The sequence below is a fragment of the Geospiza fortis genome, unplaced genomic scaffold (genome assembly GCF_000277835.1).
Source record: "Geospiza fortis unplaced genomic scaffold, GeoFor_1.0 scaffold173, whole genome shotgun sequence".
In the NCBI taxonomy this organism is placed as follows: domain Eukaryota; kingdom Metazoa; phylum Chordata; class Aves; order Passeriformes; family Thraupidae; genus Geospiza; species Geospiza fortis.
The window spans coordinates 4,461,766-4,486,350 of record NW_005054334.1 but is presented as its reverse complement, the minus strand read 5'-3'; the positions used below and the strand labels follow the sequence as shown (position 1 = coordinate 4,486,350).

At 40.1% G+C, this 24,585-nt stretch overlaps 1 protein-coding gene across 1 annotated transcript; it reads left to right on the top strand.

Annotated features, from left to right (window-relative positions):
* The first annotated feature begins 2,791 nt into the window (after nt 1-2,791).
* Nucleotides 2,792-16,113, top strand: SLC25A17 (solute carrier family 25 member 17). Its single transcript, XM_005421862.2, has 8 exons — nt 2,792-3,103; nt 4,070-4,136; nt 6,549-6,700; nt 8,396-8,512; nt 9,197-9,342; nt 11,174-11,269; nt 14,957-15,039; nt 15,497-16,113. The coding sequence occupies exons 1-8, from the start codon at nt 3,016-3,018 to the stop codon at nt 15,642-15,644; spliced, it is 897 nt and encodes a 298-aa protein (XP_005421919.2). The 5' UTR covers nt 2,792-3,015; the 3' UTR covers nt 15,645-16,113.
* Nucleotides 16,114-24,585: the final 8,472 nt, after the last annotated feature.

Sequence of the window (24,585 nt, the reverse complement as noted above, 5' to 3'; positions counted from 1 at the left end):
CTGCTGATCGAAATGTAAAGCGGGCACAGAGCAGCAGGAGGAGGTTTGTGTCGGTCACTGAATTTAATTTTTCATGTGGCGCTTGTAAATTAAAAAGTCGCATTTAATTTATGTAGATTTCCTCGTGTGCCCAGCCCTTGAATTATTCTTTTCAGAATGCTAGCTCTAAAAAGTAAATCAGACTTCTGCTTCCAAGAGGTTAAGAATTTTAGTGCATGTAGTATGTTGGATTGGGCATACTGATGGCTAGAAAGAACTCCTCGTGTCTCCTATAGGATGAAAGTTGCTAAATGTTATTGAACGATAAACATTGGAACAGGCTGCCCAGGGAGGTCATGGAGTCTCCCTCTCTGGGGACATTCAGAACCCACCTGGATGCATTCCTATGTCACCTGCTCTGGGTGACACTGCTTTGATGTGGGGGGGTTAGACTGGGTCATCTCCAGGGGCTCCTTCCAACCGTGACAATTCAGTGATTCTGTTATAAAGGCTGATTCTAAAAAGAAAAACAAGGCTTTAAGGGATGTTTTGGTTTTATTATAAATAAACACAAGATTTTTGTGTGCTCTTTAAATTGTTTTAAGTCTGCTTACTTAAACATCAAAGGCAGTGGGGATTTTGTTTCCACTTTCAAAAACTGGAGCTTTCTCAAATGATCTCATTATTGAAATACTACCCATTTCCCTCTTGCTGGCTTCTGCAGAACTCAGTGATACTTTCTAGACCTTGCTGTTAACTTCTCCCTTCAAATACAGATTGCTGTAATCAGGCTGTGCCCCTGAACAAAGTTTGTGGTGTGAACCAAGCTTATAAATCCAGCCATAGACTCAGAACTGTGTTAAGCTAACGCATCAGAAGCACATGTCAGACCACAACATAATAACTTTTGTTTGTATTCTGATATACCTTCTAGGCAACCTAGTCAAATTTGAGATGAAGGAATAGTTTTGTGAACAGTAAAAAAATAACCAACACAAAACAGTGCTTGATTTCCTGTGAACTTTAATTGAATTACATAAGTATTCTTTAACTCTGCATATAGCTACAACATAATCTTCCTGTTGCAAAAGCTGTAGGGGTGAGAATTTTATGGGAGTATTATAGAGCAGTCAGGCTGCTTCATTGGGTGAATGGTGGCTGAAAAATAGCAGTTAAACTTTTTTATATGTTTCACATTTTTTGTTATTACTATTTTTTATAAATCCAAGCTTCAGGCTGTGGTCCTGCACGCATCTTTTTGGCAGCAGTCACCTCAGGCCATTTATTCTGGCCACCTCTTGGCTACTGCAGAGTTGTTTATTGGGTGCTGTGACTGGTCAGTGAACTGATGTGACTGAAGCAGTAGCCCAGTGGAAAAAGTAGTTTTTCAGCCAGATTAGTTTCTGTGTCTGCATCATTGTGTAGTGCCCAGAAAGTTATGCCACCAGATTGGAGGAGGCAGGGGTGCAAATACAGTTGACCAAGAGCCTGGGATTACACGGACCGGCCTGTACCTGTCCCTGTGATTATTCAGTGGTAATGTGACTTGGCAAGCTACCGAGATCCAGTGCTGACAGGGTGTGGGGGGAAGGCTGACAGTGAGGCCTCACCCTTCCAGCAGTGCAGGGTAATACATGGCAGCATGTGCTCTGCACTCACTAGTATAATTTTACCTGCTGGTCTCAATGCAGTTTAGCAAGGAATATCTGAGTCCCTCTTGAGAGCTTTTGTTATTGGGGAAAGGACTGGTCCTGCTTATCCCTCTTTTCCTTTCTTCTAGCCATGAAATCCTGTCTCTTCCCTATGATGCTTCTGGCAGCCTCCTCATCATGTAGTTGAGTTGTTCCAAACCTAGGAGAAAAGTAACTTGGCTTTTCTATTTCCCTCAGTTTAGCAAAAGAAGGGGAGAGGGTACAAATTGTTTTTTATGTGCAATGATCTGTTAAGTCAGTTTAGTTGTCTCATTACATTCCCTTGAACAATAGTTCCATATAAGTTTTACCCCAGTTTGCCAGTCAAGCACTGGAACAGGCTGCTGAGAGAGTTGGTCAGTGCCCCACGCCTCTCAGTGTTTGAGGCATTTGGGAAGTGCACTTAAGGTGCTTTAGCTGTTGGTCAGCCTTGAAGTGGGGTGAGGGCAGCAGGACTAGGTGATCATTGCAGATCCTTTCCAGCTGAAACAGACTGTTCTGTGTCTTGTGGCCACACATCCATTGTGTCCAGTGTGACACTACCTGACTAGGGTGCATTAATCCACTTGCTGTCCAGCTGGGTACATGGTAGGTGAGAATGATACAACACAGGACAAGTACATGGGAGAGCAGAATGAACTGTTTTGGCAAGAGCCCAAATGAAATGGGTTAAAATAACCAGGTAATTGTGGCCAAGTCTTACATATGCTACCTAGTGTTACAAAAACTGGAGAAACTTCAACCCAGAATTGTTTTAGTGTGGAAACGCCACCAGAAAATGAATCCTCTGTTGCTGGTTGTAGAGCTAGGTCCAAGCAGCCTGCTGAGGAGCTGGGGTATTTCCAGAGGCAAAGCTCACTTAAATGTATGGCGTAAGACGGCTGTAGAAGAGCTCAAGTCACACTGTGCACTGTAGTTTAAACACAGCATTGAGTGACTTTGCTGTATCCCAGACCTTCCCACCATCTAAACAGTTTGCATGGCTGCTAATAGAAGAGGTTCCACAGCTTTAGCAGCCACCTGATGCATGGGAAACAGGTTTACACCAAGCCAGGGCCTTTTTGAGGCTAATAGGAGGTAGAGGAAGTTCAATGTTTATTTTCTGATGCCGCTAGATCAACTTTCAGGCTTCAAAAACTTTCTCTTTTGGCAAAAAGCTTTTAATGGTTTTAATTTTAGCTTGATCTAATGCAAGAGAAAAATAACCCTCTTTTGTAAGTATGGGACAAAAATGTGTTATGTGTGGAGTTTATCCCCTTTTTAAACTTACTCAGCAGACTATTTGTGGGCAAGAAGCAAAGAGTTACAAAAGTCTAGTAGGCACTGTATAAGCAACTGATACACTATGCAGCCAGTTTATTTTGTTTTTCAGGGCAGTATGACTGCAATGACTGTATTTTTTCCTTTGGATACAGCTAGACTTAGACTTCAGGGTAAGTGTCAAAATCTAGTTTCTTTGTACAATGGCATTTCTGTTCATCCTGGCCTGGGCACTTGGAAGGGTGGTTGTAGAGGGGGTGTTCTACATGAACAGGAGTCTTACTTGTGTCACAGTAACACTGTTTTTCTAGCTAAAGGTAATACTTCCTTTTGAAAGTTGGGCAACCATTTAATTAGCTGAAAAGTCTATGTGCTCTGTGGCTTTTAAATTATTATATAAGACCAAAGACAAAAACAAAGATGCAAGATTGCATAGGATAATGTTTGTGTGTTGTTTTTGGCTGCTGAGAACACTTCGAAATGCAGGGGCAATATAATGAAAAACAGAATTATTCAGAGGATGGTTTAAAGGGAAAATCCAGGGTGAGAATTGGGATTAGGAATATCTAATGTTTACAGAAATGCATCTGGAATATGAACTGTGTTCTGAAACTCTATCTTCTAAAGTCTCAGACTCAGCAAGCATTTTAGAACTATGGCTAAAGCTCTGTTAAGAACTGGAGGCAGATTATCAGCCAGGTTGTCAGAAGAATGTGGTTGAGAAATGAATAGCTTTCAGTGCAGGAAGAGACTGCTTTGCTAAGGTTTAGCTGTTCGCAGATGAGCTGTAGGAGATTGCTCTGCTACTGGTGCTAATCTGATGTCCAAGGAATGATTTTGAGAGCAGTTAGGCAGGCCCAATTCTAGCCCTCTGCCTAAGGGGAACCTACTTTCAGTTCATGTTGCAACTATTAGGAACTGGTGACTATAGATACTCTGGAGCACAACACAACCTGTCAGTCTGAGGAAGAGTGAAAAAAGGAAGTAGTCTTACCTAGCAAATGAAAATAAGGAGAAATAGGGTATTTCTATCCTTTATGAGGAAGAAGAAACGTATATTCAGAATTGCAAGGATAAGGACTTGAAAAAGAGTGCTAAAATGTTGAATAATCTAAAAGTTTGATTGTTTTGCTTTCCAGTTGATGAGAAACGGAAGTCAAAGACAACACCAGCTGTCCTTTTGGAAATAATCAAAGAGGAAGGCCTGTGAGTAGATACTGATTTTCTGTTTGTCTTCATGGAGATAAGCTCTAAAACTAATTTGAATATGCTTTTGAAGTGGAACACGTAGCCTGTATCTGTGTGGACAGATTTTTATTCCAAATTGAAATGTCTCCACACAAGTGTGATATGACTTGCATAATCTTATGTGTTCATCTTTAGCTAACTAGGATTAACTTTCTTGAGCACCTTATGCAATTGATCTGTTCAGTGATGTAACTGTGCCTTCATTAGTGAGGTAGCTGTGCCTCCTCAGAAATGCAAATGTACCTTCATATACCTGATCAACCAGCTTTGTCTGTCTGGATTCTTGGGTGTGTCAATTTCTCAATAACCAAGATGAAACTCCTGGATAACTGAGCCACTTTCAAGAGAACTCAGACATGTTTCCCAGTTGGAAGGTTTTTATTTTCTCCTAAGCATGTAGAAGTAAACAACACATGACACTTTATGCTGGTGGGATTCAACATCTGTCTAAAAACAGTTAACTTTCAGCTGTGCTGTGCTTTAGTATTTGTCATAGGCTGAGCTGAGTTGGCTGGGAAAAACAGTTTTATGCCTGTCCTTGTTAGAAGTATGTTCCTAACAGAATCCCTGGAACTCCTAAGTAGACTGGTGCTTCCAAGACATTAAAGCTGATGAAAGTTTAACTTGGCCCATAATGCTGTGTCACCTTTGAACTTGGGCAGATGTATGCATGAGGAGTTCTCTGCCAGCTGATCTCTCTTGTTCACATTCCCACATTACCTCTGTAACATGAGGGTGGCAAGTAAACTTCAATTAAAAAAAAAAGAAAGAAAAAAGTAAAAAAGAAAAATGAAGTAATTAACCAAGGTGGAAAGACTGCAAAAGTGATCATCCTACTTTGCTTGTGAAAGAGAAAAATCAGGAGCTCTGGCAAGAGAGGAACATTGCTTCTTCCAAAGGTATTGGGAAGGCCTGGCAAAGCAATGGTTCTAATTTAGAGGAGTGTCTGAAGTAACAAAAAAAAAGTCCAAACAGCAACAAATCTGAAACATAATGTGAGATCATAAACATCTTGTTCACATTAGCTTGTAGAGTCTTGTCTCATTACTATACTTTTGTGAGACTGCTTTTCTCATCTAGATAAGGTAAATAGGCTGAGCTAAAGGACTTGCTGCAGAAGTTTATCAGACAGCTTCTTCCCTGCGCTTCCATCCTTTTCTAAGTGATCTGAAAGGTGTTCACTAGTGTACACCAAGCTTTTCTCAAGGTTGCAGTGAATCATGGATGCTACTACTGACAACTTAAGTAATTAAAATAAACTCATGGAGTTTGTTTTAGTTTCATGTTTTGTACTACAAGATGTTTCATTTGAAAATCATCAGAAGTCATTCTTAATAAATCAGTCAAGCCCAAACTAACACTCAGTTAGAGGACATAAGCCTTAGAGGATGTTTCTCTCTTTCTTTTCCAGCACAGAAGAGATAGGTAATGTAAGAATTGTTGTAATTTAGCTTATGAATAACTGTATAGTCAGTTAATTTGTAACTGTATTGTTAGCTAAGCCTGTAACTTCAGAAGCAGTTGTAACAATAAGATGTATTCCCAGCTATGTGTGAGGGAGGAGCACTCGATGGATTTGAGATGAAAAAGAAGCATTTACATTTTAAGCAAAGTCAGATGTGGTGTTTACCAAGCTTGCATCTTTTACAGTCTAATTGGAGATCATTAAATTCTACATACTCCCAGTATTTAATGAAGTCTTAAGAGCCTCTATAGTTACTGCTGTTGGGGTAATTTTTTATGCTTTTAACATGATACCAGCTCTCTGCCTGTTCTGTGCAACTCCAGGTGTGTATCCATATCTTTTTTTGGATGTGTTGTAGAACATGTTGGGAATGTAGGACAGCTGTTGAAGTGTCCCTGTTTTACAGGATCATCAGGCCTGTCAGAGGAGGGAGCTTTGTTAGGCAGATGTTACGAAATCATTCCTAAATCAAGACAGGTTTAGATGATAATTCAGTTTTTTGTCTGTGATTAATCTAGTTAAATTTTACTAGGTAGTGTCTTTTTCTTACTTACCTGACTGATTTGCCCTAGATTTTACAGTAAGGCATTTGTTAGAAATTCTTCCCACCTGTGTATCTTCTGTCCCCAGGTTGCATCCTTTGCCAAACTCTCCTAGGAGGAGTATATGAATTTCAGTAACTAGTCTTCAGTTTTTAAATTTTATGTGAGAATGCAGATACTTTTTTTCCTTACTCAGGAGTTAAGTATGGTTTTTTACCATTGCTGATAAAGACATATCTAGGTAGTACTTCCTGTAGTACACAGCATTGTATCTCTGGGATCCTCCACCACAGCATAAAATCAGCCAGATCAGCCACATAAATACTTCACTGATTCTTACTGTGACTTTTTGCTCTCCATTAGGTTGGCACCATATCGAGGATGGTTTCCTGTTATCTCCAGCCTTTGCTGCTCCAATTTTGTTTATTTTTATACGTTTAATAGTCTTAAAGCCCTCTGGGTCAAAGGTCAGCATTCAACCACTGGAAAAGACTTGGTTCTTGGGGTTGTTGCAGGTAAAACTTTAAAATCTTCTTGTTGTCAAGAATGTACTTTTGGTATATTCTATCTAATGATTTTCTTTATGAAGTCCTTTGGAGGCCACACTGAGTGCTCACCCCTCCCACTGGTATGCAGACCTGCTTCTTTCTGATTGCTCCTCTGTGTCATCCCTGCCTCCTAAGGAGATGCATAAACCATTCCTGTTGTGAATTCTGGCACAAAGCACAGTGCTCTTGTGGCTTAGGATGATATTTTTGTCTGATGTGGTGCTTACCAGGTATCTAACCATCTGCACAAAGATGCTGAAGACAAGTGGCAGGGAGAGGTGATAGTTGAGTTTTTTCCAGAGGAAAAGATATATGCCAATTCTGAATTAATTTTAATTACAGTAAGAAATTTTAATGTAAGCATTTGGGTGTCAGTTTCCAAATGTGATTTTGGGTTGTCACCTGAAAGTGACAGGAAGTTCCTAGATATATGCAGGTCCAGTGGGACCATATGCTCTTTTATTCTGTCCTCTTATGTGAATGCTGCAGTGTCTTCTTTGAAGGGATGATAACATTCGTGACTTTTCTAGCACACCCAATGTGAAAAGTTACCACTGTGGGCTTTGTGTTTGCTAATGATATTCTTCAGCGACTATTGCTCATGCAAATGCATAGAATCAAGCTGATTAAAAAAAAAAAAAACCAACCTGTAAAAAAGACCCCCCTTGGGTTTGGGGTTTTTTGGGGGGTTGGGGAGGTGATGGTAGTTTCTTATACTTTCAATGTAGATATAATGACTGAATAGCTGGTGAAAGTAAGTAAGGAAGGAAATTCTTAAGCTGGCTATATGTCTGTGGTAAAATTCCATATATTTTGGAACAAGGGCTGTAGGAATTAGGGTATTGTCTCGGTCCCTCTGGGAGCCTCTCAGGAACCCTCGGCCAGTCCCGAGTCGGCAGACACCAGGGGGGCACCTCGACACGGCCGACAGCGGGGAGACACTCTCCCGTGCCCCGAGGGTACTGAGGGCACCTAGGCTAGTTGCCTTTGCAGCAGAAGGGACACCAGAGACATCAGTAGAACATAAAGGGCTGACTCTTAGCAGGGGTTAATCCAAGGTTTATTCTAGGAGTCCCAAAGGAGCTCCTGCACCTCAGGGGGCCTCCTGCCCAGAGCCCCGGGAGATGTGCCAAGGTTACATTTAAAGGGAGGTGGAAACCAAGAGTAGATAACATTTTACTAACCAATAAGTGATGCTAAGGGATGGGTGCTGGGGGATAGACATTTAGGACAGCGTGTGGGGCAAGGCTTGGGGGGCTGACCCCTGGCCTCTGGCTAATTACTCCACGACCTGGACTGAAGCTTCTAGATGGAGGTGGTGGGATGCTGAGTGATTGACAGAGCCAGGGTGGGGGCTTGGGGATGATCTCATCAGGGAGAGGGATAACACAGGTAAAGGGAGGTGAGTACAGTCTGGGATAAACCATTTGGGAAAAATATGGGGATGCAAAACAAAACTACTTCGAAGTATTACAAAGTCTAAAAACGCACTACAACAGGGTATGAATTATCATTTACTTTTCCCATATGCTGTGTTGGTTTTATTCCCTCTTCCTACCAGAAATTTCACTAGCATGCGAATCAGGGGGAGAAAAGGGGATAAGAAAACATTTGAAATCTTCTTTTTCATGCTGATTTTCTTTATGCTGTGTTTTGCATTAGGAGTAGTGAATGTACTCCTGACCACCCCTCTCTGGGTAGTGAACACACGCCTGAAGCTGCAGGGAGCAAAATTCAGAAATGAAGACATCGTACCAACCAATTACAGAGGCATAATAGGTAAGCACCTATTGTTGTCTTCAACCAAAGAGAAGTTCATGAAGTGAAATGTATCAAGGACTTTGAAGACTTTTGCTCCTGTAACCGGTGTCACCCTCTAATCTCTATGCTACTCTGTCACTTTGCAGTCATTGAGCTTTACAGGAAACTGGACTTGGCTATTTGTGATGGTAATTAAGGGTTTGCAGTGTGCACTCATGTAACTAAAATACCTTTTGCAGGGGCAGATATGTTATCATACAGATAATGGAGCAGTAGTGAGCCCCGTGAAGTGGTAGCTGGGAGTCTGAGTTTGGACAGACAGTCTGAAAATTAAACTTCACTCACATACTCAGGCTGTCCTTCTTTTAAAACCAACCAACTAAATAACATTACTGCCATTTTGAAGAAGGTTTGGAAGACCTTAATGTGGATTCCACACTTGTAAAAAAGAGGAGGCTGCCTGAGCAGATGATTAGTTTTGTGTATGTTAATGGTGATGCAAACAAGAACCTTCTTTGTCACTACCTTTCTGTTAACTTCTGGATTAAAATGGAAGTTTAATTAAAAATACTTGCATAAAGGACTGCGGTGGATTTTTATTCACTTCAAATATTAAGCTTTAAGAGTAACTTCTCATAACTTTTATATCCAGAGTTTTGTACTCAAAATAGTAATGATTTTTTTCCTCACCTTTTGTCTTAGATGCCTTTCATCAAATAGTCCGAGATGAAGGAGTCTTAGCTCTGTGGAATGGTACTTTCCCCTCCTTGCTGCTGGTCTTCAATCCTGCCATACAGTTTATGTTTTATGAAGGCTTTAAACGAAAGCTTTTGAAAAAGCAGCTGCAAGTGAGTATGTTTTGAGGCCAGATGTTGAACAACCTCTGTTACAAGACAGGTTTTTTGGTATGCATCTTTTGAATATGGGTTTGGTTTTGGTTCTAGTATTTTCAAGTGGTTTTTTGAATTAGTTTGTCTTAAAAGGGTTCAGCATCATGAAATGAGACAGGAATCTTTCATGTCCCTAGGGAAGAGATTCCTGTAATTAATTCTTCTATCTGTAAAATAGAACTGAACCTCTTCTCCAGATTTTCTTGCATACATTCACAGGTCTTGATTAAAAGTAGAGATTTCAATTCTAATGTATATTTTATAAGTATTTACTTGCTGACTGTTTTAAAGTGTGCTTTTAACCCTTTTTTGCAGTAAATAATAACCTTTTTTTTTCTTGAAGACCTCAAATTTTCAATGTAATTTTTCTAGGGATGGACACTAGAATTAAACGTAGCATTGCAGCCATTCTTTCCTGATTTTCTAAATAGAAGTGCAATCCCTTTTCTGTCCCTGCTATACTGCTCTTCTTTTTCCTTTTTCTTTTTCCTTGTCTATATCAGATCTAGAATCTCAGCTGAACTCATGTTCCTTTTATGTTCCAGCGATCTGGAAAGCATTTGTATTACATTTTCAGATAATATCATAACATATGTTTAAAATGCTTTGCTGTTCATTTGTGATTTTAGAATGTCAGGTTATACCAGCATGTTACCGAGCCATCTTGTTTTTCCCCAAGACACAGTGAGATGATTTTTACATCATCAATGAGGCTTAGGTTTTTTACTGTCTTTAGTTAATACTGCAGCTGTAGCAGCCTATTTGTGCCTGATGGATCTACTCCGTTACATTATGCACATTTTTTGAATGATGAGCTTAGCTTCCATCTGCATTGTTATTTTCTTGTTGGCTAATAACATACTTATTTATGTATTTATTTCTTGTGTTTCTTTTAAATTACTTAGTTCCACCTTAAATTAGGACATTTCTTTGTCCATGATCAGTGAAGAGGGGATATAATTTTTTTCCAGCTAGGAATGGTAATTTTTATTTTGAAAAACATTTTTCTTCCTATTTGGTCGTTTCCTGGTTGTCCTAAATATAGCAGGTTGACCTTTTTAAAAATGTGCATGTGTAAGTGTATTTTTGATTGCAATCAATATATTTTAGAATATATTTTGAGTGTATTTTGATATGGGCATCTACTTATGTTCAGTGATTAATCCACACTGTTAGACTGAGATGCGCTGTAATCAGCATAGGCTGTAACAATGTATTTGGTGCATCCTGGAGCAGTGTGAGCTTTGGAGCTGAGGGCGGGCTTCAGCAGGGGTTCTTAAGTAAAAACGGATGAGATTTTTAGCCTATGGCATCAAGACTAAAATTCTGCCTGGGAGTGTAGTGATTATGTCTCAGGAATACAGAGTGATGTTCAAGGAACCTTTCGCTGTCACCTTTTCACAAGCGCTGTATGACTTTTTGGTTTCACTGTTGCAAGAACTGAGAAGCTTATTGATTGATGGTATGTTTAAATGATACTTCCTTATCTTTTGTCTACTCTTGGTGCTTTGAAGGGGTCTAATTGTATGGCCTTATATCAACAGTAGTCTAGTTATATTGAGAAATGCAAAAACAGGTGGAATTTACAAATAAGATGTGGTGAAGTAAGTTAGTTGAACTGTAACCAACTCTTTAAAGTGAGAAGACCCTGAGATTTCATGAAATCTTTATGCCAAAGATCCTTAGATAATCTGGTAGCAGGTACCAGTACAGAATCCCCAAATACAAATGGGTAATTGGTTTTTTTGGTGTTATGTGGAAGTAAATTTGTTCTTTATCTATTGAACAGCTCACATCTTTGGATGCTTTTGTCATTGGTGCAATAGCCAAAGCAGTTGCCACCACCCTCACTTATCCTCTGCAGACAGTACAGTCAATTCTGCGGGTAAGTAATCATTTCATTTCATGGCAACTCTGCCTCTGACGTGGTCTGTGTCACGCAAGCCTTGTTTTTATTTGTATTAATGGACCCATTGTTTTGGGAGGCATTTTTCCCAATGCAGGTCACTGATTAGAATGGCTTTCCTCTTTGGTTTTGACTGAGCTTGATATACTGGTGCACATTTGTTTCAAGTTGCTGGTAGGATTGCCAGTGTATTGTATTGGTACAGTGTCCCACAGAAGCTGATGCATTGTACTGCTTTTAGGCACTACAAAAATGTACATTTACTTCTTGGAATATAAATGGAAAATGTGTCAAGTGGGAAGTTAAAATTAAATCTTCTAAAACCAGTCTGTTTGCAGATGACCTTTTTTTTGAAAAAAAAGTTCTATTCATAGGTTTTGTTGTTCAGATGATGGTCTGACCTTGTCAGTGTCCAGAATGTGATTCATCAGGGGAAGCTGAGCTCCCTCATAAATAATACCTTTAACCACTTGCCTGGCCATGTAGGCTAATTGTAGTGGTAATGGAAGCACTTGCATTTATTCTGACTTGCAATTTGTACATAGGCTGGATAATGCTGCTGCCCTCAGCGTGTACCAATATTGTTGTAATATTGACACGAGACAAAACTGGGGAGTAGGAGGGAAGGACACCTGGCCATGTGTAAGCATATTGTACTTTAATTTGTGTGTTTTAAACTCTGTAGCAGTTAAATATTAATAAGTGTGTTCACATGAAATATGTTTTCCTAAGTAAGGAGGAGCCTTGACTTGCCTCTACAGTAAAGCCATTGTGTATGTTCTAAATCTTGGACAAATTTGGAGAATGAGTTGAATTGCTGAAAACAAGCTTTCCATGCTAAGAGTATCACTTTTCAGACCTCCCTAATAAGGGAATTTTCATGTTAATTGTTCATCTGGAAAAAGTAATTTTCAAGCAAGTTTTGTAATAATTTGTAACTCTCTAATTAGAGTGTAATAAATTTATCTTGATTTTTGGTAACCTGTGAAAAGGTAGTTAGGATGCTATATTTCAAAGCAAGAGGATTTGAATATACTTACTATGTAATTTTTATCAGCAGTCATCTTTTCTGAAGTTTTCATAATTTTTGATCAGCTGAACTGGTGCTTTCTTTCAATGCCTTATCCTGTTTTAACAGCCTGGACACCTCTCAGTAGTAGCTAAACTAACAGTACAGACTTCTGTTACTCGAGTGGCAGATACAGAAAAACATTTAAGCAAAAATAGGTCTGTTTGGATAAGTTGCAACATCAGTCTGTTTTTAATTTGTGATGCTCCTGTTTCCTCCTGGTGTGAAGGAGAGCTGGAAGGAAAGTTGGAGTGCTCTGTTTTAGCCTGAGCATTGCACAGCAGTGCAGGTTTCATGGGGCTGCAGAACAGCTTCAGCCCTCATTCTTTTCCATGGTTCCTACAGAAGTGGTTACAGTCTTGAGGCTTCATGTTTTTTGTCAGCATTTAGCTTTTTGAGCAGAATTCTTCTGACTCTTGATGACAGTGTAAAAAGAAAAAAAAAAAATCCAGTGCCAGTCCATCTTCTCCCTGTGATGATGGGAAACACAAGGACCCTGTCTCTAGCTCTGCAGTCACTAGGGGTGACTTCTGTCTCTTTGCTGTATGAAAGAATAGCCAGGAGCCCTGAACACATCTGTTGAGGACAGCAAAAATGTATGTCTGTGACATCTGTGCTGTCCGGTTCACACTTGCAATATTTTGTGATGTGTTTTCTAATCTAAAGTCGGCATTGTTCTAGTTGATGAAGTTTTTGTCACTCACACTAAGTGATGTTAAAAAAGAAGGTTATAAGTAAAGGCTTAGTATTTGCAGAACTAATATTCTGCATTAAAGAAAAATGCAGATGTTTTTTAAAACAATTTTAGCAGATTTGCACACAAACTAACATGAGCTCAATATAATTCATATAAACTTACACATTGTAGCTAAGTTCCCTCATCAAACTAGTACAGAACTTTTTTTTCCCTTTTAACCTTAAACCTTTGGAAACTTACTCTTTTTTAGAACTTATTGGGGATCTTTGTAATAAAGTCTCTACACCTTTGCTTTCAACTCTTTGACACAGTTCTCTTCTTACTGTCATATAATGAACAGTTATCCTGTGTAATTGACAGTGGTGGCAGCTTTGCCATTTGGTATGTCCTTCTCTCAGTCATTAAAACTATGTGACACTGGTGTTACTCATTATGCAGTGAAACTGTTCTTTGGCCTATGTGTCAGTAAAGAGCAGATAAATTAAATTTGCCTGTGGAGGTACAGCAATACTATTAATGTTCTCAGTGATCCCAGAAGAAAAAGTTCTCTTTAAAATGGAAGTCTTTTTTCTCTGTCATAGAGAATGCTAATCCCTTTGGGAAGTCTTCTGCAGTAAACACTGAAGTGTTAACATCCTAGTGAAAAATTAATAATTTTCTTCTCTCTTAATGACCCTCTGTAGTACAAAAATTGTCCAGTGGTGGAGAAAAAAGGAGAATGAGGCACCTAATGGTGGTATAGTGTGGAAACCTATGTGTAATCTGGGCAGTGACTGACACTGGACCTTGGAACCTAGTTAGCAATTTTTGGGGGGTGTGTCTGAGTCTGTGACAATAGTTCTTAACATTGATTTGTCAATATCAAATGGGTAGTTGCTGATGAAAAGATTGTGGATTTTGAATGTATATTTACCTAATAACAGGAGATTTCCACTAGCATTCTGTTGCTGCTGTTTCCTCCCAAGTTATTAAAACACATAGTAAAGGAACCTCTGTCATCCTAGCATTCTCTTAAAATTTCTGAGCTGCCTAAATCAGCTGGCATACTTTACCTACTGTCAATGGAAATTTCTTACACATAAAAAATAGCAGTTGCCTCAACATGTTATGGGAAAAACTCATCCAACATGCAGTTATTCAAGTTCACCATTCTTCTGAAGCTTAATACAGTCTTCAAAAGCTGTTAGGCTGTGCTGTTACAAATACAAGTGTACCAACACTCCTATATTAATAATTCATACCTACAGCTTGCTGGCAGTACTATCAACCTGTATCAGATAAAAGTATCAATGAATGCTTGAAAAGGAGTTGCTGAAATTGCTAGTTTAACTCTACAGCAACAGCTATCATGCTAATTGAAAACCAGCTTGGGCATAAGCAAGTGTAGTGAGTAAAAAAGAAATATTATTTAGGCCAGGTAGGTAGATGAAACAATTTTGAATTCTTCCACAGCGGTTCACACATAAGTGCTCCAAGACCATTGCTGGGCAGATAAATTGTGTGCTTGACTATGCAGTTTCAATGTAGTAATGATTTGCAGATGTGTGAGGGTCTAAATCTTTGTGAAGTGAAAGCTGAGAAAGCCAGAAAGAACTTGCTTTGAGTGTCATATCCCTACTAAGACTCTGCAAATTATGCTATTGAGATCTTGAAAACTTCCTCCAGAGCAACTGAAAGAGAGGAAATATTTGTTAGAATCCATTTTAAAACCAAACCAAATTACAGTAGTATGTACAGTTTGCAGTGTGAGCTTTGGCCTCTGTTCTCTGCTGGTAGTTATGTAATGTGGAAAATGTTTAAAGAGATTTAGGGTAGGCTCTCCAGATTTCTTGCATGTATGGTGTTCTCTGCCAAGCACAGAGAGGAAGTAGTACATCAAAATACTCTTCCTTTTTTTCAGTTTGGACGTCACAGGTTGAACCCAGAGAACCGAACACTGGGCAGTCTTAGAAATGTTCTTTACCTTCTTCAACAGAGAGTGAGGTGAGCTTTCCCATTTTATTTCTCCTCCCATGATAGAGAAGACTGGAATATTACTAATATTGTGAAAATGTTGCTGGGTCTGGATTTTGTTTCCTTTTGCCTCCCTTAAACTCGACATTTGAGTCAACCTGGTTTTTGTAAAATATTATAGAGTAAGCCCACAAACCCAGATTCTCCTAAATGTCTGTACAATAAGTGACATCAAGGATACATAGGGATACTAATTCATTTCACCTCTCAACTTGAAAAGAAGCAGGTTTCTTGCACAAAAGACCTTAAATTTCTGCAGAATTTTTTCTTTAAAATATTACTAAACATAGCTGTCTTAAGGTCAAGAATAGGTTTAAGATTCCTGCAGTTGGTCATTAACTTGTGATATTGATTCTTCTTTGTAGTGTACTGATTTACTTACAGAAAGCTATCCATGCTTGTTTTCTTGTTTTTTTCTCCTCCTTAGGCGTTTTGGGTTAGTGGGACTCTACAAAGGCCTTGAAGCAAAGCTCCTGCAGACAGTCCTTACTGCTGCTCTCATGTTTCTGGTGTATGAGAAACTGACTGCAGCAACCTTCACAGTCATGGGATTAAAGCACTCGCGCAGACATTGAGGAGGAGCCTATGCCAAAGATTCTGGGGTCCAGAAAACACATTCCATTTCTGAGACCTGGCTGGGTAAACAAAGGGTCCTCACTTTCTCTGCTTCTCTTTTTAGCCACCTTTATCTCCAGTATTTGGAGAAATCTGGAATATGCTCTATAGGACCTGTTGCTGCGAATTCAGGGATAGCCCATTCCCTGTTGTTCTGTGTACTCACCGTGTTAAGAAAAAAAACTGAGATCTTATTTAAGCACTTGACATGAAATTTAAACTATTATATGATTTGGTTATTTGGTTGATATTCTTGGCAAGAATGACTATCTCTCTCTATACTTTCTTCTTTGCCCTCAAATTGTCCTCAACTATTCTTGTATCTTTACCTTCTGTCAGCAGCTGGTGGAGCTGGTTTTGTGTTATTTTCCTTGACCTGTGTTTGTCACTTCATATTTGGTTCATTAAAATAATTCATGAAGAATAACATTTTTGGCATGGTTTTCTTTTACCTGTAAGTATGTTTGTGGCACAGGATCTGATGTTGTCCCAAATACCTGGTGGTGAGGTCTCTGAACTGCTGGAATGGATATTACAAGTGAGCATGCAATCTGTCTTCTTGAATGCAGCTATTTTGAATGCAGATACTGGCTAGATTGGAGGAAGATAACCTCTTGCTTTTTTGACCGGAGTCCCTCAAGCTGCCTCAAGAAAATGGGCTTGCTACAGAAATACATGCAGTTTTGTGACCTTATTCTTTGTGAGAATATGTGAATTCACACCATGTTCTTATGTATAGGGGGCACTGCTTCAGAAGTGCTATGCCTGCTCAAAAATGTGCTTTGTTTATTTTTCCACTGGTATTCCCAGACCAAAGCCTAAAATGTGTATGTTCTTTTTGCATAGTTTGGTCAGTATTCCTAGACCCTAAAATCCAAATTAAATTGTGCTCTGTCAGTTGTTAAATTGGCAGTAGGATTGTTCTGAAGAACAGTTTCCTATTTGAAGTATTGAAAAATTTCATGGCAGTTTTAACACCAAGAATGTCTAGAAGGGGGAGAACAGTTGAATGCTGCAGGAAATAGGTTAATGAATTGCAAAATGGCACCTGCTTCTGGAGTCTGAATTGAGTCCATTTTAAGAATGAAATTGTAAAATAATTCTGCAGATAATGTCTTTTGAATAAGTGCCTTTACACCAATTACTTCTTTTAAGAGTATTGAGAGTATCTGTGCAAGAAGAATGCTCTTAATTCAATGCTGGTTGACTTTCAGTCCAAGTAGGATTTACATAGACAAGCAAGAATAAAAAAGTGTAATGAGCTATAATTATACTTTGTTAAAGGATGAAAGTGAAAGCTTGGAGACCTCACTACTGGAAAAGAATGAATCACAATTCTGAAAATTTCAGTGAAAATACTTTTTTTTTAGTGAAATGAGGTGCCATGTGGAAAGGTACTCTGCTGTCTTTTGGGTGTTTTTAATCAGAAATTTGGAATTGGTAGTATGGCTCTTGATAAGCTGCCTCACCTCGAAATTCCAGCTGTCAGAATCATTGTGGGGAAGCGGAGTGGTTCTCGTGCCAGTCTGGCTGAAATCTGCGTGGCTGCCAGGAGCTGGAGTTCAGCGCCTTGAACCTTTCTGCTCTGTGGCATGAGGGAGCAATTCCTGCAGAAGTATTTTTCTGGTTGCTCTACCTGTAAGAAGAAACTAAATGCTTGCTAGCATTTACTAGCCAAAAAATACTTGTCTACCTGCCAGTGTGGATTCAAAGGGATAAAGTCTTTCCTTTTTGCAGAAAAGCAGAATACAGAAGCCCTGTGTGAAAGTGTGCTGGTCTTGGCTGTGTCTGACATTCTGCCCTAATCTCTCTACTTGGCTCTGCTGACCAATTGTAATGAAACAGTTTCATAAAGGAGTGAAAGCAAAAGTTACTGAAGCTGGGAGCATCTCCAGTTTTCTTTTCATGGTTGACCTGTAGCATTTAAAACTTTTTTTGCTTCTGGATTCTCTGGTATTGATTCAGACATTAAACTGAAATAACTGAAAACCAATTTAACCTTGTGTGACTGAGCCAAAATGCAAATGGTTGAGGAATTGTTAAGTCATTTATTCAATTGGCAGGCAAATGTCCATGTTGCAGCTGGTACCTCTACCTAAGTTTTCTCAGATGTAGTTTGAACAGATGATGACATTTCTGTTAGACTGCCTAAAACTATTTCAGCCTTGGTGAGTATTTTTGACATTAAAAAAATCCATAATTTATCAAAGCAAACTGTGAGAGACTATTTTTAATCTTGGTACTTGAGTTGTAATTCATTCTTGGTGGATAAATACTGTCCAGAAATGAAAACTAAATAAAATAATTCTATTCTAGTTTAAAATACGTTTACATAAATTGTCATTTCCTGCTGTCTCTCTCATAAGCAAATAACAGCTTATTTAGGGGGTGTTGTAAAGACATATAATCCAGCTAATCTGGCTCTGTGGATTTGTTATTTCACTAGAGAAAAATAGTTGGCAAACTAATGACATAGTTGCCATCAAACAGCGCAAAGCCTACAAGTGTTCCTTTAGACACAGGTGGCTCCCAATGGACATGGTTGTGGCAGTGAAAGCTGGAGATGGACCATGGAGGCAGAGTGTGAGGTGGTGTGGCAGAAGCAGCTGCAGGCACAAGCCCCTGCAGTGACAGCCTTGGCTGCCAGTGCTCTGCACTTCTGCTGTGCAGCAGTAGTAACTGTTCCATCCAAAAATTGTGTAAATTCATTTCTAGAGAACTTAACAGAAAATATTTTAATCTTCAGATGAAAAACAGATCTTCTCCCTAATTTTTAATGCTATTTTTCAGAGATGAGAGAAAGGAACAATGATTACAAAGGAGAGCAGCAGAGAGGATCGTCTGTCTTAGCAGAGTTCTGTCATGGGTAATTCTGTCCTTGGCTCAGTTTAGGAGATTTAAATTTAATCCTGTGCTCTTCTTTCTCTTTCCCACCTCACACTTTGACTGAAGGTAGGAAGCTCCTGTGGCATCTTAGAGATTGCAAAGCAAGTGGCTTCATAAATTCTGCTCCAATTTGTATTCCAAACCATGTTTCTTGCAATTATAGGTTTCCTGCATGGTAGGACAGTATTTAACACATTTTGGCTTATCCACTAAAGTTATTTGTGTGTGTATATATATCTTGTGTGTGTGTGTATATATATCTCAATGTATCATATAATAGAAATGCTATTCACTAAGCCTCAGGAGGATGACAACTGATAGGGTATAATGTGTTCTTTTTGTCTTACATAATGTTGAATTGCTGAGTATTTGCTGCCAGAGCTGGCTGTACTTTGCTGGAAGAGTCTCTCCATCAAATGATTTTCTGGCTGCACTGAAGAAAGTTATTAAAACCTGAAAGCTGGTGCATACCCTTTGGGGGAGGAAAAACAGGATTTACCTCCAGTCTGACCAAGAGGAATAGAGCTCGCTGCACTGCAAAGCTTCTTGTCCAGATTAATTCGTCTTTACATGTCTTACTGCTCACCTGCTGAGGAAGGAAAAGGGGCTGTGCTGACCCTGCTCCTTGCTGGACTTTTGTAGCTAAGGCAGGTAAACACCATCCATTCAGAGGAAAAAACAGGTGAGCTTTCAAACTGGGATATTCCTTGCACAGGCATCTGTTGGAAAAGGTATTCCTTGCCATCAGTGGAGTTATTTTTACACCACATGTCAAAAATATTTCTTAGCAGGTGAGCATGGGGCAGGAGAGCACAGGGCTGTGGGAGAGAGGGAGCTATATAGGAGACCCATAGTGTTTATGCCCGTTGTTGGGGTTTATGTCTTCTCTTTTTTTTTTTTTTTTAATCAATATGATTCACATAAAGAAGAATGAGGATGACATGATGAGGAACATGAGTATTAAACCAGTTGTTTTTAGGTAATTGTTTATTCACTTAATCTAAAAAGCTGAATTCTGTGTCTGCAAAGGGTACTTTGTGGGCATTATAAACCTCTCTCTGCCTCTTCACAGCAGAAACAGAGAGGTTTTAGGGCATGGTTTGATGGTCTGTGTGGGCTGAAGAGGCCTCTTCAAAGCAAGTTTTCCTGGTACAGAGAGGGGCCAGGTCCACCTCTTGCAAAAATAAAGCTGTGCATGACTGCATGGTCTGTACAGGGCTGTTGAAGCTGACCTAGTGTAAAACTTTACTAGTGTGTAACATCATCTATAGCTTACATAATATTCATGGCTTACAGGTCTTGATAGCACTAGATAAAAGGATAGCTTTAGGATTCAATGAGCAACAGCAAAAGAACTTTTATGAACTGGCACTGCACCAAGCAATAAACTGCCTGCTAGAGAGTTATTTTAACTTCTTGATTCTTCCTTTGCTTTGTGTTTAAAATAAAGGAACTCCAGAATGTTTTGGAAAATGATAATTAAAAAGAGATCACCTTTCTATTTGGCTGACAACATTTTTCTCTGCTGTCTGTAGCAATGTAGTGCATTTGTCAGAGCAGCCTGAAGCACAGCACAGCCACTTCAAGGTAGGGGGCAGAAGCTTGTGCAAAGATGGATTTATTTCTGTCCTCTGCAGTTGGGGAAATTATCCTCCAGCTACTGCAGCTGGAAGAGAGGGAAGAGCAAGAATTTGGTAGTGGTCCAGATCAGAAAGCCCACAAGACAACAGTGTCCCCATAACTTGCATCAATGGAAATGTGAAGTGATAACAAGGCCAGAATCTACCTGTGAGAGATTCTCCAGCACATTACCAGATCCTGGTCTAGCACTTGCACAGTGGAGCCCAGCTCGTGGGGGTGCTATTGCAGCAGCAATCAACCAAACACCTCACACCCCCAGCTCAGCTGTACCAGTGCTGAGAGGCTTCATTTTAACAATCCCTGACTGAAATTTTGGGTGTATATTCTTCTGGAGCTGGAATGGTCTGGATAGTCAGGGGGTTTCCTTGAATACCCCTTTACTCAGCGCTTTTCATTTGCTTTGTTGCTTTCTATGACTTTTCAAACCAGCTGAAGAAAATAATAGGTGTGTCTAGGTTGCTGGGATTTGCATTTGGGTTTGCTGCCAAAATTGCATAAGGCGTTTAGAAAGTCCCCCAAAGTGGCAATATGCCAGACTGAGGATGAAAGGGACTTTCAAGGCACAGACAGTTACTGCGCACATTGGGACCAGCACCTCACAGAAGCAGATTTTAACTACAGGGAAAGCCTCTTAACAATATTGTATTTGTAGCTTTATCTCTAATGCCAAAGGCCAGATTGACTCACACGTGCTGGGCTCAGGAATCTGTATGCAGAAGGTGCCTGGGATCAGCCCAGGGTTATCCATAGAAAACCCATTTTTCTGGCTGCAGCCAGTGCTCAGTGCTCATGGGGGGGTTGCAGTTGTTGGTGCCTGTGATCTGGCTGTCATCACAGCACACGTCGGTCTTAAAATTAGTAACAGCTAATCTCTGCTGTACTCTCACATCCACATATGGAGGTTGAGGTTGGGGCTTTTTCCCCAATAGGATTTATTTTGAATTAGAGACAAATGCTGGCCAGGCTTTAGCTGGCTTCGCTGTGGATTTCTTGCTGAAAATTGTCAGTTTACAATTCTTGGCTTGGCCTTTCTGACCTTCATCTGTGATGGGCAGAAGATTTCAGCTTGTCTGGGTGGATTCAAGATGTGCTGGGACCTCCCCTAATTGTTTCATTGTCTCAGCCGAGTGGTGGCACATCAAGGCCCAGAGCTGCTGTTTTGAACAAAAAATATTTCCTTTGTCCTGTTGTTTTGGGAAGTTCATTGTTCTTTTAATGTCCCTGAGGAGTCATGGTGACTTGTTGATGTGAAGGTTTTATGAAGTGCTGTCTTTCATGAATGCTGATGTGAGAAAACTAATTTGATGGATTTTTCTCATTATCTTTCCTCATGCACATGTCCATGTAGTCCCAAGCCTCAGAGTCACCTGCTGCATACAAAACAAATATCTTCATTTCTTTTGAATTATTTCTCCTAGGCTTGCTTTGTGGCCATGAATCAAGAATACTTTGACACCACTGTTTTCCAGTTTTGAAATTCCCAGGATTACAGAAGGCAATGTATGACAGTTTTGTATTTTTTTCACATGACAACCTTTTATTTTAGTCTTTCCATAATATTTTGAAAGATACAAATTGGAAATTTCATATGATGCTTTCAAAACTCTCAAAGTATTTATCAAGAATAAAGCAGAGTGTTCCAAGAACATTGAAACATTGTGTTTAGTGGATATACTTAGTGTTTGCGGGATATAACGGGAAAAATTTCTATTTTCCTCCTAAGCAGGGAAGAGGACAAAAAACAATGGAGAAAGAATTCAGTAAGATTTTTTTCCTCATTGCTTTTCTCTAGAACAAATACGTGTAAGTTTTTTCTAAAGTTGAAGGAGAAACATTCATGGAAGCCTTGTAGCTCCTGTGTGCAAGATGCTAACTGCTCCTGTAGCGTGTCACAAGCTTTCATATTTTTAAAAACTATGAATATTCATATATATATAAACGATATTAATTTGTGAAGCTCAACACCCTGAAGCTCAGTAACCTATCTCATTCCCCTTCTCCATGCCAAGTCTGTTTGATTCCTGCGGAGTCAGAAGGGGCTGAAGCCGCGGGGCAGTGCCGGTAATGATTTGCATTTTCGGGCTGTTCTGGTTTCGGTGGCGTTTGGTGTGCGGCCGGGGCAGACACCAGGAGGTGGCAGCCAAGCCCCGCTGCCCTGCCTCGCTCTCCCTGCTGCCGGGAGCCCAAGCAGAGGGACTTTCTGTGAGCCGAAAGAAATCTAATTACAGTCGGAAGGTTTGGAACTTCTGCCTGGAGAGAGAGCACGCCAGGAGCTGGGAAGGAGGAGAGGGCCAATGCCATTCTGTGTAGCAAAATTCTATTTCCTTGCTGGGTGGTGGTGGGTGCTTGCACTTGGTTCATGCTGTGTGTGTCCAATGCTGCTGGTACACATTATTGAGGTAAATTTTTTTCCTTGGTGTCATTATAGCATTACAGTGAATTAAAACCTTAGGTGAACCTCAGGCCTTTGTTTCAATACAGGCAAAATTTTTGTTTGTTGCCATGTCAGAACATTAATGAATTGAATATGCTGCCTATTGCCTTGAATGCTGCTGGGAAAAAATAAAAATAAAAAAAATTCTAGTTTGAGAAATAGATGTTGAATCAAAGTGAGAGACTGTTTGGTGGGAAGAAAAAAAACCAGACAAGTGGTGGGTTTCAATACAAGACATTTCAGAGGGGAAAGTGAAATCCATGGAGTTACATGAAATGGAAAAATGAGGTTGCAAGAAGGAAGGATTTATAATGTGATTGTCACAAAAGGTTGTCTGAATTCAGACCACCCCAGGGATGTGATGGGATGATATTTCCACATTGCTGCCACCAACACTAAAACCTGCCACTGTCATGTTTATTTCATATATTTGACATGATTCTGTGAGACAAAGTGAATTACTTAGGCTGACAAAAGTAGATATTGTGTGAATGTTGGCATTTTGCCTGTGTTTCTTACTAGCACTTGGCTGAAAGATGTCACCAAATAATTTCATGGTGCCTCCAACATCCATTTCAGATTTCAGTCTCTGCTTTCTGGTTTGTGCAACTGAGTCCCTGCCAATGACTTGAGCCTTGAGCCATCCTTCCTCTGCCCAGCTACAACTTCCCCCAGCTCTCCTCCTGCCTGTATATACTCCTCCTTTTCTCCTGAGGAGTAACTTTCCAGTTGCATTAGAAGGTCAAAGGTAAATGACAGAATGTGGCCAGATCTCTGTGGAAAACACACTTTTTCAGTTATGAAAGCCTGTATGGTTTATAGAGTGGCTGTAGTTGCTGACTTCCTCTGTTTGAGGTGACAAAGACTTCAAAGCACTGTGTTAAGGAAAGACTCTTTGCAACAAGAGCTGTTCCAGGCAGCCACCTCTGCAGTTGCTTTCAGAGAGGAATTCAGGTTAGTTTCCACGGGGCAGTGATTGAATATTCTATACACTGGAAGAAATGGGGAGGAAAAGTCAAAGTGAACAAAACAATGACCTTGGACTGCTTTTTTCTGTCCTGACAGACCACAATGCTCTGTCATTTTCTCTTAATAGAAAGAAGTGTGAGGTTCTGGAAGGCAAAGGAAGGGCAAAATGATGTAGCTGAGGAAGGACATGCTTGTCAAAAGGCTCCTTTGCAGCACTGCTCTACAAACATAATTAATGTTAAACCAGCATTAATGAATCTTGACTGTCCCTTCCCAGCTGCTGGAGCAGCTAGTGTGATGTATGATGTGACACCTGAGCATGAAGCTCATCTTTCTAATGCCACACAAAATGCCATCCAACTGCCCTTGGCAGGGGATGGCAGGAGCTGTGGCCTGTGGTGTGAGGATGATGGGTCCCAGTAAGTGACTGATGGCTGTGTGTGAGCTGGGCCATGCCGTTTAGAGGGTTGCAGGCATTGTCCAGCATCCACCCTCTCTACAAAATGCAGCACAGGGCATACAGTGCAGTTTGCTCCACGTGAAGAGACCATGAGTAGCTCCTCAAGAAGGTCTGGGGGCCAGCAAACTCAACAGTGTGGGCTCTGGGATCTTCCAGCTGTCTTAGTGGGGTTCAGATCATGTTGTAAACCTTTCTCAGGTGTCTCATGCTGACTAGAAAAGGGAACATGTGCTTGATTTTACAGCAAATTGTGGTCTTTCTGTTTGTTTCACCTGCAAAATGGGGATAACATCTGAGCCCCCTTCTTGTGAGGAGAGACCTTTTTGAAAGTAATTCCCTTGTTCAGTGCTTTGGGGTTAATGCAAATGCCATGGGAATGTGACCTGGTTTTAAGCTGGAAAAGTAACCTGGCTCAGTGCTGACTTTTGAAGTGATCACTGCTGACACAGCGCCATCATCTTGCAGAGATGGTGCCAAATCAAGTTCAGGGCAGGTCACAAGGCAAACAAGG

Bases quoted from the DNA above. Each gene is read 5' to 3' on its own strand.
- SLC25A17 (XM_005421862.2), top strand. From the start codon at position 3,016: ATGCAGCCAGTTTATTTTGTTTTTCAGGGCAGTATGACTGCAATGACT. The intron at 4,137-6,548 runs GTGAGTAGATAC...GCTCTCCATTAG, and splicing joins ATAATCAAAGAGGAAGGCCT to GTTGGCACCATATCGAGGAT. The intron at 6,701-8,395 runs GTAAAACTTTAA...GTTTTGCATTAG, and splicing joins GGTTCTTGGGGTTGTTGCAG to GAGTAGTGAATGTACTCCTG.